General features: G+C 36.9%; 1 protein-coding gene across 9 annotated transcripts in view; it reads left to right on the forward strand.

Annotated features, from left to right (window-relative positions):
• The first annotated feature begins 639 nt into the window (after positions 1-639).
• LOC18436768 (ARM repeat superfamily protein) overlaps positions 640-15200 on the forward strand; it is a 75199-nt gene continuing 60638 nt past the window's right edge. For 7 of the 9 annotated variants that reach the window (XR_016044558.1, XR_016044556.1, XR_016044560.1 and 4 more), the window contains exons 1-10: positions 640-1011; positions 3913-4110; positions 6683-6864; positions 12015-12174; positions 12654-12875; positions 13065-13281; positions 13370-13515; positions 13603-13760; positions 13844-13993; positions 14069-14117. Coding sequence is in view for 4 of the 9 variants with exons in the window: in XM_020668858.2 (XP_020524517.1) it covers positions 919-1011; positions 3913-4110; positions 6683-6864; positions 12015-12174; positions 12654-12875; positions 13065-13281; positions 13370-13515; positions 13603-13760; positions 13844-13993; positions 14069-14117 (1575 nt within the window). In the remaining 5 variants the exon portion in view is untranslated. Of the gene's footprint in view, positions 1012-3912; positions 4111-6682; positions 6865-12014; positions 12175-12653; positions 12876-13064; positions 13282-13369; positions 13516-13602; positions 13761-13843; positions 13994-14068; positions 14118-15200 lie in introns of those variants that run through there. The other 2 variants (XM_088852067.1, XM_088852068.1) reach the window with 2 other exon arrangements.

Raw genomic sequence — 15200 nt, forward strand, 5'->3', positions numbered from 1 at the left:
GGAGCAGGGATGTTCGGTGGTCTAGAGAAAGAAAAGGGTATACATGACTGGCGAGTAAGGAAGCAATGGGTTGGGTATGGCTGGACCCCGACCTGGACCCAGACCAGGTTTAGGTTTTGGCCCCGAACCCAATTGTCCAAAGTTGGACCCATACTTGTACCCGTCACGTGCGGGGTTTAACTGGGTTCATTACCACCATCACTATGAGTTTATTATTATTATTTTTTGACCTTTTTTTTTTTTTTTGACTATCACGTACTTATATTATTGACAACAAGGCGACAATCACCTGCTAATAGATTTCAAGCCGTCTAATTGAACGTTTAACAACTGAAGATGACTACAAATTCTTATTGTATATGATCCTTAGGGCTTGAAGTGTTCTATTTCCAGCAGATTAAGCAATTCGGGTCAGGTCAAACAGATACCATATCAAATCCGAATAGTATTCGGGTCTAGGTTTTAAAACCAGGCCCTACCAATGGGTCCAAATATTGCACCCATACCCAGAGCCATGTTGGGTACATCCACCGGGTTCAGTTCGGGTCTCGTCGGGTCCATCGCCAGGCCTACTGGAAAAAGAGATTATCAAATGGGCGCGAAAAGACTCTAGAGACGAATAGCTTTATTAGAGAGAGAAAGTCCAGGGTTGCCGTCATACAACACAAGCGCGCCAATGAACTTTTAGGAGTGAGAGTTTAGAGAGAGAGGAAAAGAGGGGAAAATTGCAGAGGCGGTTATAAGCGCGCGATAACCTTCTCCGTCTTAATGTAATTCGCCCTTAAATTCAGAGAAAGAAGCTTTGGCTTGCAATGCTCCAAACCCTAATCTGGAAAACCCCATCCTTTTTTCGGTGAAATGGAGGTTGTATAAGGAAGAGGGGCTTGGTTATTCTGTTTAGGTTTTAGCATATCAGCCATGGCTAGCGCGGTCGAGCCTGCCCTGACTGATGTAGGAAAACGCCTTTCTAAGTCTCAACTCAACAAGGACTCTCTCATTAAATTGCTTAAGGTGAGCTCAAAATCTCATTTGTAGTTTTGTTTTATGACGCTTCTTCTAGTTTTGAAGATATTTTCTCATTTGTGTTATTTTAATTTGGTTTTCAGTGGTTTTTTCTGTGTATTCGAAATGGTATAGTTGATTTTTATTCTAGTTTTCCGAGCAGGGGAAATGGTGTAATTGGTTTTGATGTAATGTGAAGACAGTTGACTTCTTACTTGATTGCTTCATTAAATGAAGAATGGTGCATTTTTTATTCAGAAAAACTCCTTGGTTTTATAGTGTTTTATTATTTTATCCTCCTTTTGAGCAATTATCTCTCGCCAACCCTTAATATTACTGCTCTGCCTTATTGGTGTATCTGGCTGTTTTTATAATTTGGCAGTTTATTCCCCTTCTTGTATAGAGCAACTATCTTGAATAGGTACAGTTTGTTCTTCATAATCTGGGGCGAGATAGTTTTGAACCATATATTTTCTATTACTAAACCATTCATGTTCAGGATTGTTACCCATGGTAATGCATTAGTTCATTTGGGTTTTGTTTCTGGAATGCGAATTGCTTGGCAAAGTCGTTATCCATGTTGGGGTTTCCCTTTCACTGTTGACTTTTTTTTTTTTTTTAAATTTTCCAGTGCTTTAGAGCTAATTTGTACCAAACTGATGCTGCTATTGTAGCATCCATAATTCCATATTTCTTATGTTCTCGATGTTTATAAACTCATGAAATCACTGTGGAGTGGGACTTTCATCAAAGGGATGCTAAAATGACTTTCTGCATGTAAGCTGATCTATATTTCTCTCTATAGTTTTTTTTTGACCTATAAATGATAGCATGCAGGAGATCCTGCTGTGGGATGATAAAAAAACTGAGGTGGAATTTGTATGGGCATGAGTTGTAGTCCAACTACAAACATTACGTGTGGAAATAGATTAACACCTGTTGCGATGTAAGGCCAAGCCACTTTGCACCCCAAAAAGAAGCTCTTGCCTGATCTTCTAAAAATGTTATGCTGTAACTTTGGAATAATTCTCTACACCTAAATATATACCATGGATCACATATGCAGGCTGTGCATGCTATACTTTGGGCGTATGCCCATGGCAAATTAAAAGATCTTGATCATTTCTTTTTAAAAGTTCCATCCAGCTTTAAGGAACCAACACACCCTTTGAATGGCAAACTGGTAGGACAAAGGCTCCAAATTTTGTAATTAATCTTCATTATAAATATGTTTGTGAGCCGAACAGTCTATGGAACAACATAGGTTGGACAGCTCAGATTCAATCCTATCACATTCAATGGCCAGCATTTATTGTCACTCTTTCACTTCTAATGTTTTTATTTATCATTTAAACTTGATAATTTATGGAGTGGTTTGAGAATGGCGCACATGAAGAAATATTTAAAAAGTCAGACAATAAAAAATGAACTGAACTGCCCCAGTGTATGAATTTCCATGTCATTTTAAATAATTGGGCCCTGCTAGCCCATGACTTGTGGAGAGATTTTTCTTCTAAAAAATAATATTAGAAAAGAACCATGATTTCGAGCTCTCAAAACCATTTATCATGTTATCCAACAATTGGATGGCTTTTGATCACGGCCACAAGTCCAAATGTGTAAGTTGGACATGCAGGTCCACCATACTTTAAATCTCCAAAAGCATATCTAGATTATGTTATTACAAAACTTCACATTTCTTTTGGTTTTGTGTGTCGATACTTGATGACATGTGAATTCATATGGTATATTGTCTCCATTGTACGACCTCATCGTCCACTTGTAAAGTAGTATAAAAGGAAATCCACATCACATATACCAAAATATATTTGTCAATAAATAATATTAAAAATATGTCTAGTTGTATCAGTTTTTTATATCTAACTAATAAATGCTTTTGACATTTGTGGATACTGCTTTACTTGTGCTTGGTTTTCATTTAACACTCTTATCTTGGTGAATACCGTAAATGTCAAGATACTTAACCAATAACCACTGTAAAAACATCTCCAATTGGAAACTATTATGGCATTAGGAAACAACTTTTTCAAGATTTGGATTAGGCAACATATTTTATTTTGAAAGACTATATGCTCATACAAGAGCAAATTACATGTTGATGGTGATTTATTTCGTATTCATTTTGTTAATCAGCATTATGAAGTCTGCGAATTTTTGGGGGGGCTTTTCAATGATAATTTATGACAAAGGTGGATGGACATTTTGTAAATAGCTTTATTTTTATTGATAATGATAATATGTAGAAATAAGTTAGAAACACAACCGTGTAAGGGGTGTAAAAGGTCGGTTGTGGTTGTGCCGGGCTCGACCGGGCCGACTGGATGAGGTTTAAGGGATGACCTGGACACGGTTGAGTCCAGGCAGTCCAGGTTGGTCATACATATATACATTACATACATACATACACACACACATTTTGTAGAAAAATATATATTTGTATAGAGAGAATGTACCTGGGCTGGTCGGGCCCTCTGAACCTGATCTGTCAATCTGGTCCATACTTTTGGACCCGGATCCTAACTGCCGGGTCTAGAAGACAAACATGAGCTTGACCTGGCCTGTCCATCTAAGCTGATTATCAGGCTTACATGAAGCCACAAAAAAAATATTGAATTTTTTTTTCAAAAATACAACTCTGTAACCCACAAAAAGGCAACGAATACATCAGTTCAAACTGGAGAGAGAGAGAGTGAGAGAGAGAGAGGCGCTTATTTGTAGTTTAATGTACGTACTTTTTTTGTACTTTAATATTTTTGTTCATTAGTTAGGTCTTACTAGATTCAAAGCGACTAAAATGCTCTTTATGTTCCGGTAACTTTGATATTTATGCTTTCTTTTTTGATTTAATAACCTTTTTTTTCTCATTTTACCTTTTTTTTTTTTTTCCAGAAAGCTGTGAGTGGTTTACAGGAGTTAGGTCAGGCTCCATCATTGCAATCTGTTCTAGAACCCATAAGTGATTCCCTTGTTAGACATAATCTTTTCCAGCATAAAGATAAGGATGTGAGACTTCTAGTGGCAGTGTGCTTTAGTGAAATCTTTCGGATCTTGGCGCCTGAGATTTCTTACAGTGATGATACATTAAGGGTAAATATATCTCTATATCATGGGCCATGAGCATAGATGGTACTGCTGGCCTTTTTATTTTGTTCTATTTTTTTGTCGCAGACATTTATGATTCCATGCAATCTCTATAGGAAAATACATCTTGTGTTAGCTGTAGAATTCGAGTTGCCGAAATCAATGCGGAAAACTACTAATTGACAATTAGTATTGCATTTATGATTTATTAGTATTGAGAATTGATATCTACAGTTCTTGTTGACCTTTCACCATCATTGTATTGCTTTTTGCTGGCTAAATATCCAGAATAATCTAACAAATTTTTTTTTTTTTAATTTTTTAGCTTTGGCATATATGAACCATCAGATATCTATCTGCCTTTGCATATGAGATGCAACCATAGCCATTTCCTTCCAGTTTGTACATTTCATTGCTGGATGTCTGCCTATGCTTTTAGCTTGTGTTCCTTGGTCAAGGCTCCCTTATTCATGTGGAATGCTTATAATGGTTGGGCTGACACCGTGTTCATTGCATTCTCCCCCCACTATGTGCATTGTATGTCTCTATGGTCACAAGATGTAGATACTACGCAAGTCACGAGGGTTGTATGTGAGCCAAATAAGTCACTACCAGAGCAACTAGAAAGAGATTCTTGAAGTTAACACGGAGCGAGCCAACGAGCTCGTAAGGTCTACGAAAGGGTTTGGCAATGCTTCGACTGAACGAGTAGCGTTTCAACTAGATGGCTTTTTGTAGCATGTTGATCCAAAGTATAGTTCGGTTTTATGAAATATTCTTTTCTGTTGCTTAATTTTGAGCCCTTCAAGGTTATGATAGATTTTTTATGCCTTGTGGTGCTTTTCCACAACATTATTTAGGCTGACACTTTGGGATTTAAAGCTTTGGGGTTGTCAGTTATCAGGTTGCTCTTATTATTCAATGGGATTCAGTGTATCATGTTACGTTTATAAGTTTTGGAGATGTGGTTATGAAATATCTCGAAGGAATCTTGTAGTTTTGGAATGAAGTTTGAAGAGTGAACTTTCTTTTTTATGAAATGCAAATTTGTGTTTATGCAAAAATTTGCACTTGGTGTGTGTCATAGATAAAGAAAATTTGTGGTATAAAATAGAGATATTCACGCTTAGCATGTATCATATACACATTAAGATACAAATCTGTTACCATAACATCCTGCTTGTGGATCCCCCCCTTCCCCTAATGCCATTAAATTGAATGTCGATTGCTGCTCCCGTGGCAACGTAGGCGTAGTGGCTTAGAGGGATTTTCATAGACAACTATGGTTACACTATTCTTTCTTCCCATGGCCACATCGGCTTTGCTTATTCAACTATGGCTGAGTCTAGAGAACCCAACTTGGGGTGATCACCTAGTGATAGAAGGGGTTTCCAGAAATGTTTTCTCTTGGCGTCTAAAACCTCATTATGCCCATGAGACTTAGTTCTTTAACTGCATATTTCCCTTACGCAGGCCTCGAGCCTCCTTATCGCACACCTGGTGCGAGGCCAATGCAGCAGCTGATTTACTGGCTAGAGAGGGTGCTGCAAGGGGATAGTGTGTGTTCTCGTACGATCATTTTTGTTCATCCTACTACAACCAATTTTTCTACATTATGTTTGTGTAAATTACCCATGACCATTTATTGGCTCCTCAATGTTCGTGATGCTTTGCTCCCCTCAAGATTTTTAATGTTGTGGTACTATCTAACCTTGTTTTTAATTTTGTATGTGGGCGACCTGATGTGTGGGCTGCCTCAACCCACCTCTTGTGGGAAATTTTTGTAAGATTTATTGCAATATAAATAACATACACGTTACCATTCCCCCCCCCCAAAAAAAGCCACAGGTTAGGCATACCGTGGCCAATGCCAATGCTTGTATGCTTTGCTAATATGAGCCGGCAGTAAGTGTCCCTATACTTCCAATATTAATTATGAATGCACCCCTTTTTTTCTCAGTCCAATTTCTTTTTTCCCAGACAATGTTTGCTTTGTTCTTCTATGATGGGTACGGAAAATGCAATGCTATTTAACTCCCACTTTGTTGGCAACACTAAGAATATAAAATCACATGCATTCCTCTCTCTCAAACTCTCTCTCTCTCACGGTCTCTCTCTCTGGTCTCTCTTGTGTACAAGTCAATGGTCTTTTTCCTCCGGGTTGTGTATGAGTTGGTCCACTGCATTATAAGTTGACGTGACTTGGGTTACTCCGAAGTTGAACCACAAATTATACTTCTGAAATGTCATTGTTCTCTATATGATGTGGGTGAGATATTAGTCCCCTTAATGGGTGTTAATCATGACAAAGTGTAATCGAAATTTCTAGTTTATTTGCTTTTTATTCGTATTAGAGGATTGTTCTAATATCAGAATATTATATGCATGTTTTGTACTCTGTATTTGTGGTTGGTTGTTTAATTGGACCATAATTCTGCATCATTATTGTTGAATTTCTCAATTAGCTTTCATGGAGGATGTGTGATTTGGAATAACATCATATTTCTATGTGGTAAAGGTTTTCTGGCATATACTGCAATGTTTGCCCTTTTGGCCCCTTATTGCTTCTTACATGCAGGAGATTTTTCAACTGTTCATCAGCATCTTCAAAGATCTTGATGATACATCCAGCCCTTACTTTACGAAAAGGGTTAACATCCTGGACATAGTTGCAAGAGTCCGGTGCTGCGTATTGATGCTCGACATTGGCTGTGACGATTTGGTTCTGGAAATGTTCAATGTCTTCTTTTCTGTTTTGAGGTAATTTATATAGGAACCTGGTGGTACTTTGATTTTGATTCCTGGCTTGCTTAATTAATATTATTTCTTATCCAGGGTGCTACAGTTAGTTGCATAGAAAATTGGTAGCACCAAGGTATTGATGGAGGATTGGGCTTGAACCCTTAGTCGCAAGGTGTGGGGACCAGAGTGTCTGTTCCTGTAAGGTTTGGGGTTCAATGTATCTTGGAACAGCTACATGATGATTCATAGCGGCCTGTGTGCATGTGTTTTGATCTAGTATAAAACTACCATGCTAATCAACTCGTAATAAAATGGAAGTACATCATTAACTATATGCACGCACACATACATATACATGCATGGGTGTGGTTTACATAAGGTTGCGACCCTACTTGTTGCATTAAGGTTGCATTGACACATCTTTTAAGACAGTGAAAAAGTGGCATGTCTTTTAAGATAGTGTTCAGTCTGCACCATCCAAATTAAATGAACGGTGTAGATTACTGCAACCTTACATAAATTTTTTCTATATATATATTATGGGTGCGGTTTGTATAGAGCCTAGGCTAGAGCCTGCCTTCAAATCGTGTCGAGAGATGTGGTTTCAATACTGGAAATCTTTGTGATAGCCTTAAAATATATTTTCATCTTTATTTATAAAGTTTAAAGCTTCAAAAATAGTGTAGATTGACAGATCTATGAAAACTTGAAAATATTGAAAATTGATGGTCCAAAAATGCGTTACAAAATACACTATTTCCAAAACTTGAAATCCATTTTTTTCTATGTCCAGATATCTTGATGTTGAGATGATCAATTTGAGGATATTTGGGCATCAAAACAACCTCTTTTAGTAAAATTTTTGTGGCAGGCTCCAATTTATTGTTTAGAGCCTTGGCGCTATATAAACTTTTCCCATATATTATATATATGGACACACAGTAGAATTAGTTGTGCTTTTATGCAAATTTTATGGAGCATGTATTCGATCTCTCTGAAGAAAGAAGAAAATAAGATCTGTTGAGGAAGGGAATCCAGTGCCCAAACTGTGCAGTATGATGTAGCTACTACTTTGAAGAAATCTGACTCTTGCATCAATCAAAATATCTGTGATGGTGCCTAAATATTCTCACGGCATCATCAACCCTTTGACTGTGGAGTGTTGCATTTTCAAATATTAAATGTATGCTGTAGTTCAATGCTTCTTGCATTGTCAAATATTAAATATATGCTGTAGTTCAATGCTTTATGTCAAAGTCCCCTTATTTCTCACTTAGGACTTGCTGTTCGATCGGTCTATGTAGTTCTTTGTAACTTGTAGTTGAGATCCATTTTTCTTGAAAACATGATTCAAAACTGCGAGGACTGTGAATCAGAGAAGGTTGGAATACCATTTTCTCTCTTAGAGTCATGACTCTTAGAAGTTACAATTTCGAGAATGTGTAATTGGGTTTTTGGATTGTAATGCACCACCAGATCTGAGAATCTTTAGGACGTGCTTGAAATTCCTAACAAATGTATACTCTTTTTTGGGGTGTAAGAAAGCTTCTGCTTGAAGCTATCAATTAATGAAAATCTTTTTGTTTGTCTTGGACATTAATTTTTAGAAAAGGATACTATGAGACCATTTATCTATTGTTAAAGGTGGTCATAGTTAATTTTATCCATTTGATGTGAAATTGGGTGGCTGCATTTATTCCATTGACCAAGCTCAAAGTCCAAAAGAAATTTTCTCGAACTATGTTACATACTTAAACTATCAATTTTCACATCAGATGACTATAAGTAATTGTGATCTCCTTGTACAATAGGTAAATGGTCTCATTGTATACAATCCCCTTATTTTTATGGGAAAAGTTTATATTGAGCCAAGACTCTAAACAATGACTCTAAACAATGAAATTTGAGCCTACCTCAAAAATTTCACTGAAAGAGGTTGTTTTGATACCCAAATATCTTCAAATTGATCATCTTGACATCAAGATGTATAGACATGAGAAAAAAAATGGATTGCAAGCTTTGGAAATAGTGTATTTTGTAATGCATTTTTGGACCGTCAATGTTCAAGATTTTCAAGTTTTCATAGATATGTCGATCTAGACTATTTTTGAAGCTTTAAACTTTATAAATATATACGAAAATATATTTTAAGGCTATCACAAAGATTTTCAATATTGAAACCACATTTCTCGTCTCTATACAAACCGCACCTTATTTTTATATGTGGATTTTAAAATCTTGAATCCCTTGTTTCATGGATGATAAGTGTGGGTTTTGGAGGGTCCTTGAAAACTTTACGGCCGACCTATTCCAAAGGCAGATCTGAAAATGTGCATCGTAAACTTCAATTGTTGTCACAGCTTTTGTGCTTTAGTGGTTTGATTGGATGGCTATTTCAATGACATCGGAACAATTTAATTTGAATAGATTCTTATGATCATTATGTGATTGTTTTACTGAATTTTGTTTCCTTCTCATTAGAGATGTGCTTTGGTCTTGGTTTCCCTAGTAGGAACCTTTTTACTGGGACCAAAATCATGTAAAGATTCCTCGCAGTATAATCATTTTGGGATGACGGTGATTAAAATTAGAAAAGCTGTGGATTTTTCATGGGATGTTGTCTTTGGTTTGGGTGGGCCTGGGCTGTTCTTCTGTATCTTTTGGCCTAATATTCCTTGGTGGCCACCTATACATGATCCAAACAAAGAGAAGGTTAATCAATGGGATGCACTGACATTGATTATATGGCCAGCATGAAAATCTGGTGGGTACCTTGGAAGTGGTGGTTTAATTTGCTTGGTGAAGTGGTAGTGGCCTCCCTCACTTTAAGGCGGTTGTGCTTCTTCTTTATGCGCAAGGTTCAAAAAAACAAATTCGGGTGTCGAGGCGTTTCGGGTGCCTGGCCACCTAGCCGAGCGCCCAGAGACAGTGGCCCTGACCAAAAAAAGGAATCAATTATTTATAAAAGAATACGATATATGCTCAATTTCATCGTCCAAGTGAGAAAAAATTCAATAAATCACCAAAAAAATCAATCTTTTAACTACAAACATGTAAATATATCGTAAAAGAAAAAAATGTAAAAGAAAAAACACATGATCCATAACATAATGAATTGTAGCAAAATAAAATCAAAATCCTCTTTTAGATATGATAATACTTAAAAACTATCAAAATTAAATCGGTGTCGATGCAAACCTTGTCTCTTGTGTCACCAAATGTTCTCAAAATCAACTATTAAAAGCTGCTCCAAATCCACCCACGAACTATTGTCTTCGTTTTGGGAAGAAATCAGAAAAATATAAAATTTATTGATCTTTCGATAAATCACAAAATAGTGGTTCTTGAGAGTATTTTTCACTCTAAATATCATGGATTGTATATTGGGGGTTTAGAATACCCCCTAAAATCCGTTTCCCCCCTTTTTAGGGGAAAAATTACGTATTTTACCCTCTCCCAAGGTTTTTTTTTTGCCGTCCAAAAATTGTCACGGGGTGGTTCCTAGGCGGCTGCCCAGAGGATGGCGCCTAGGCGGGTGCCTAGAAGCAAAACGCTTTATGCAGCCGCCTAGATTGTGCCTAGGCGTTTTGAAAATTTTCTGCCGAATTTTCGAACATTGTTTATAATGTTTGTAAATCCGTATGATCCATTTTCACATCAATAACTTGCTTCTTTTTAGCAATCCCTGACGTCACCAAAGGTGTCTTGGCTCTCTCTTTCCAGGTCTTCACCTTCTCGAACCCTTCCATGGATTGTACCTGACAAATGAGACCTCCTGCCTCACTTTTATCTGAGTCACAATAAAATCCTTCACAACCTTTTGCAAATTCTTTCCTCTTATGGTCTTTCATTCTCCTTCTTGTCACCACATTTCCGTTCTGCTTTTATTTGCTTCTATGGTTTCTTTTATTTGGTTTTCATTGGTTGAATTAGACTGTTCACCTTCTTTTCCATGTATTTATGGAACCTCAAAAGTGCCTCTACTAATACTGTAACCTGTGATAATAACTGGTTACCCAGCCTCCTCCTCTTTCTTCTGTAGGATCTCATCTTACAATGCTAGGGGAGGATGGGAAGTATACTTTTCACCATCCATAATCCTGCACCACGCAAACTCCTCAAGTTCAACAGAATAGAGAAATGCTGAACATGTGGCCTCATTGACACCTGTGGTTTCTTCTTGAAATTCCAACAAGCGAGATCAGTAGTAAAGCACTTGGGCTTGGACTCGCCGGGGTCTTGAGCTGAAGTTGGACGTCTGACTTGGCTGAGTTGCCTGTCTGACTCAGCGGAGTCTATAAGAAAAAAATACACAAAAGGGGTGTGGCTTAGTGAGACTCACCTGATTCTTGACTTGGGTGTGTCTGAGCCTAAACGACTGATTTTTTTTATCATGAGTGCCATTATTATGTAATTCAAAGAGGTATATGTAAAAGCCACCATGATAATCTCTTTCTAACAGATATGTTTTGCATGTCTAATTTGTTGATTTGATCAGAATATCACTTCTCAAATGATATTGAGTGAAGTGGCTTTCCTTTTGAATATGCATGTGACTATTGTGTACCTATGAAATCTGATTGTAAGTCACCAGATCCTTTCTATGCAGAATGATTTGTGATAAATCCTTTGCTCATTAATTTTGCTGCATATTATTCATTTAAGCTTTTTCCTATACAAAAATCATAATCGGTAATATTTTTTTGGGAGCTAGTGTTTTGGCACCCACTTTTCTTGTAACTGCACCCATCAGAACAATTCAGACCCATCAAGTACACAACTCTCTTTCTACTTTTTTCTTAAAAGAAAAAAATATAGGAGGTAGAACTTCTTTTCTCTTGGACTTGAAGTGCATGGATGGGTGCAGTTACTAAAAATGTGGCCTTTCTAAACTGCCTCCCTTTATTTTTGTATTTTTTTTGACAAGGTTACATAGGAATGGATCTTGAGACGTAGCGCTATGAAAACCCAACTGCTACTGCCTTAACCTACTCCCTTTATTATATTTTTGTAATAGAGTATGTTTTATTGTTGCATTTTGTATTTGATAACTAATGCGGAAATCTGTATTACTTCATTCTCATATTGGAGATAATCCCATTTCTTTTTCTGTGAGTACTTTCAGTGAAATGGATATTACTAATTGACTTTTACTTGCTTTCCTGTAGAGAAGATCATCCACAGAGTGTGTTCCAGGGTTTCTGTTCTATAGTTACACTAATTATAGATGAAAGTGGGGAAGTTTCTCAACCACTGTTGGATGTGATTCTGCGTAATCTATTGAAGGGGAAATTTCAAAAAAGAATTGTACTGAAGGAGAAAAAAAAGGTATTATTAGGCAGTGATTATATCTTGCTACACGTGACAATTTATTGTTCTTGTTTGCAGGAAACATGGTTTCATTTACAAATTGAAACGTAGTTATGTCAGCGGAAAATCTGGTGTACATATATACACATTCCATGTACAATCATGTTTCATTGCATTTTTGTTTTACTTGGTTGCACGTTGTAATCGACGCTTAAAATTTTTTTCATGTACTGTGTTCCTGCTGGATGCCTGGCTGCATAACACTGCATCTGAGGGGGGCTTTTTTTATGCTCCTTTAACATGAATTATTTCACTTGATTTGTTCTTCTCATATATCACTTGTTTTACTTGGCTGTTTTGTTTTACCATTTGGTACTTTTTTAATTTTGAGGTGATAATTGGTAATGAAATCATTATTTTATTGGAGTTATTAGTCTGTTATACTGCCAAGGAAATTGAGTATTCAGTAATTTGACAATGAAATTCTCTATATGCAGAGTTTGCCTTTTGCTTCCTTTAGGCTCTCTGTTTCTGCCATTCAGAACTGCGCAGCAAAGCTTGAGCCATCTGTTCGACGGTTTTTGACATCTTCAATTTTAGACAGTGGCCCTACAGGGAGTGAGCTTCAAGGGTCCTACCATGAAATTATATTTGAAATTTTCCAGTGCGCTCCTCAGATGCTTCTTTCTGTCATTCCTAATTTGATTCAGGAGTTACTGGTATGTGGTGCTTTATTTATGACTGCAACAGTTTCTCTAATGTTTGCCTTAGGCCCTTAATTCTTCTTTTCCTTTTTCTAGGTTATTTCCAGTTATGTCACTGACTTACCCAGTGTGTGGTTTCTGTATTTGAAGTTTTTGTTCTGTATGCAACTGATTTAACCAAATGGTCTGGTTTATATCTAACAGACAGAGCATGTAGATGTCCGCATAAAGGCTGTTCGATTGCTTGGGAGGATTTTTGCTTTACCTGGGCATCATGCTGCTCATGAATATCATCAACTCTTTGTTGAGTTCTTGAAAAGATTCTCTGACAAGTCTGCTGAAGTAAGGCTTATTGCAGTTGAGTGTGCAAAAGGATGCTTCATGGCCAACCCTTCAGGGCCAGAAACACTGGAAATTGTCGGTTAGTTGTGCATTATTCAGAATGTCTTCCTCTTAATTTTTTAAATTATGGGATCTGTTCTGTTTGATAACTTGTTACCCCATGGCAGCTGCTCTAAAAGGAAGGCTCTTGGATTTTGATGATAAAGTGAGGATGCAAGTTGTGAATGTAATTTGTGACATAGCAAAAGTTAGCCCTAGATGTATTCCATCAGAATTGATTATGGATGCTTCTGAACGTCTCCGTGATAAGAAGGTACTTTCCATCTTGCGTGAATTTTTTGATGCTTTCCTGAACTTCGATCCATTTTTCGATACTTTCCATCATGCGTTCTCTTTGCAGGTTGTTGTTAGAAAGAATGCCATGCATAAGTTGCTGGATCTGTATAGGGAGTACTGCAAGCAATGCTCTGTTGGTGTCCTTACACTAGATGACAGTTTTGAGAAAATTCCAAGTAGAATTCTGACGCTTTGTTATGATAAAGACTGCAAAGAATTCAGGTATGGTTATTTGTGCACTTGTATTCTATTGGGAGTTGTGTATCATGTTTTAAAATAAGGGATCCCACTGTCTCATTTGTCAGGCCTCAGGGGATGGAGCTTATATTTGGAGAAGATCTGTTCCCTGTATCTCTTCCAGTTGAGGAGCGGACTAAACACTGGATTTCTTTGTTTTCTTTCTTTCAAATGCCCCAAAAGAAGGCATTTGAGTCTATGTTATCTCAGAAATGGAGGTATTGTATTTTCTTTTTGCTCTACAATTTTACTAGATGATAAGTTGGTTCATTGTTGTTGTTTCTTTATTGTAGATTGCAAAAGGAGATGCGGCTTTATTTAGCATTGCGACAGGAAGCGAAGGTACTTCTCTTTTTCTTTTTCTCCTTTCACTTCATAAGCTCTCTAAATTTGATATGCAGAGCACTTTATTTATCATCATTTCTGTTGTTCCCTTAAATATTGTGCCTTTAAATAATTGTATTGTTTCTCATGAGAAGCATTTTATAATCGTCTTGTTTCGCATGAGAAGCATTTCATAATGAGCTGAATGCTATCATGTGCTGGAATGTGTCTCAAGCTCTTCTTTATGTTGAATGGAAAGATCGGGAAGTTATCTGTTTCTGTGGGTATCATGCCACTACTGTAGATGTATACCCATTGAAGTGAGAAAATAATGACTAATCTGTTTTGTGCTCATTGGATTCAACTTAACCTTCTGTTGGGAAAATAAAATTAAACCCTTTTGTTTCTTTTCAATAGTTCGTTGATTGCAATATATAGATGACTTGATATTAGTTCACTTAGAACAATGCCTATAAAGCAGTACTTGTGGGTGTCGTGCTTGTGTATTTGCATCTATTGCATAACTGAAATATTTCTTGGATAAGGTTCTAAAGATGAACTTTTGAAACAAACATTTGTAGGCTTTCAGTGAACAACTTCTCCTTATCCCATTAGCCTTGCTTGCGAACATTTGTGCCTCTTGATAGGTGAATGCATTTTCATAAGTTAATGAAAAAAGAGGTGTATAATCTACTCTGTGTTCATTGATGCAAACAGTAGGCCACTGTAGACCTCTTGCCAGCCATATTTCGACTGGTTTCCATCGTGTGTAAGAATGAAGAAGTCCCTTCTTTTTGGAGTATCCTTTCGTTACAGATAAAGGTCAAACTGGCTAAAGGGGTACTTGGGTTAAATTAACTGATATACCCAGTATTTGGGACAAAGGCATCTGTTGAGTTACATGTCCTCCGAGCTTTGTTATGCTGAATTTGAGACATCGATACTGCACCCTTTATTGTTAGATGATTCTTGCAACTATACTTGTATGAATTACTGTTTTTCATTATGTTGCTCTTATGTACTCAAGTTAATAACTTGGTTTCCTCTTGCTGTATGTTTCTTTATTCAATTAATTAATCTCTCTATTTCAACAATAATATG

The sequence above is a fragment of the Amborella trichopoda genome, chromosome 11 (genome assembly GCF_054954075.1).
Source record: "Amborella trichopoda isolate Santa Cruz 75 chromosome 11, AtrichopodaSantaCruz75HAP2 v2.0, whole genome shotgun sequence".
Lineage (NCBI taxonomy): Eukaryota > Viridiplantae > Streptophyta > Magnoliopsida > Amborellales > Amborellaceae > Amborella > Amborella trichopoda.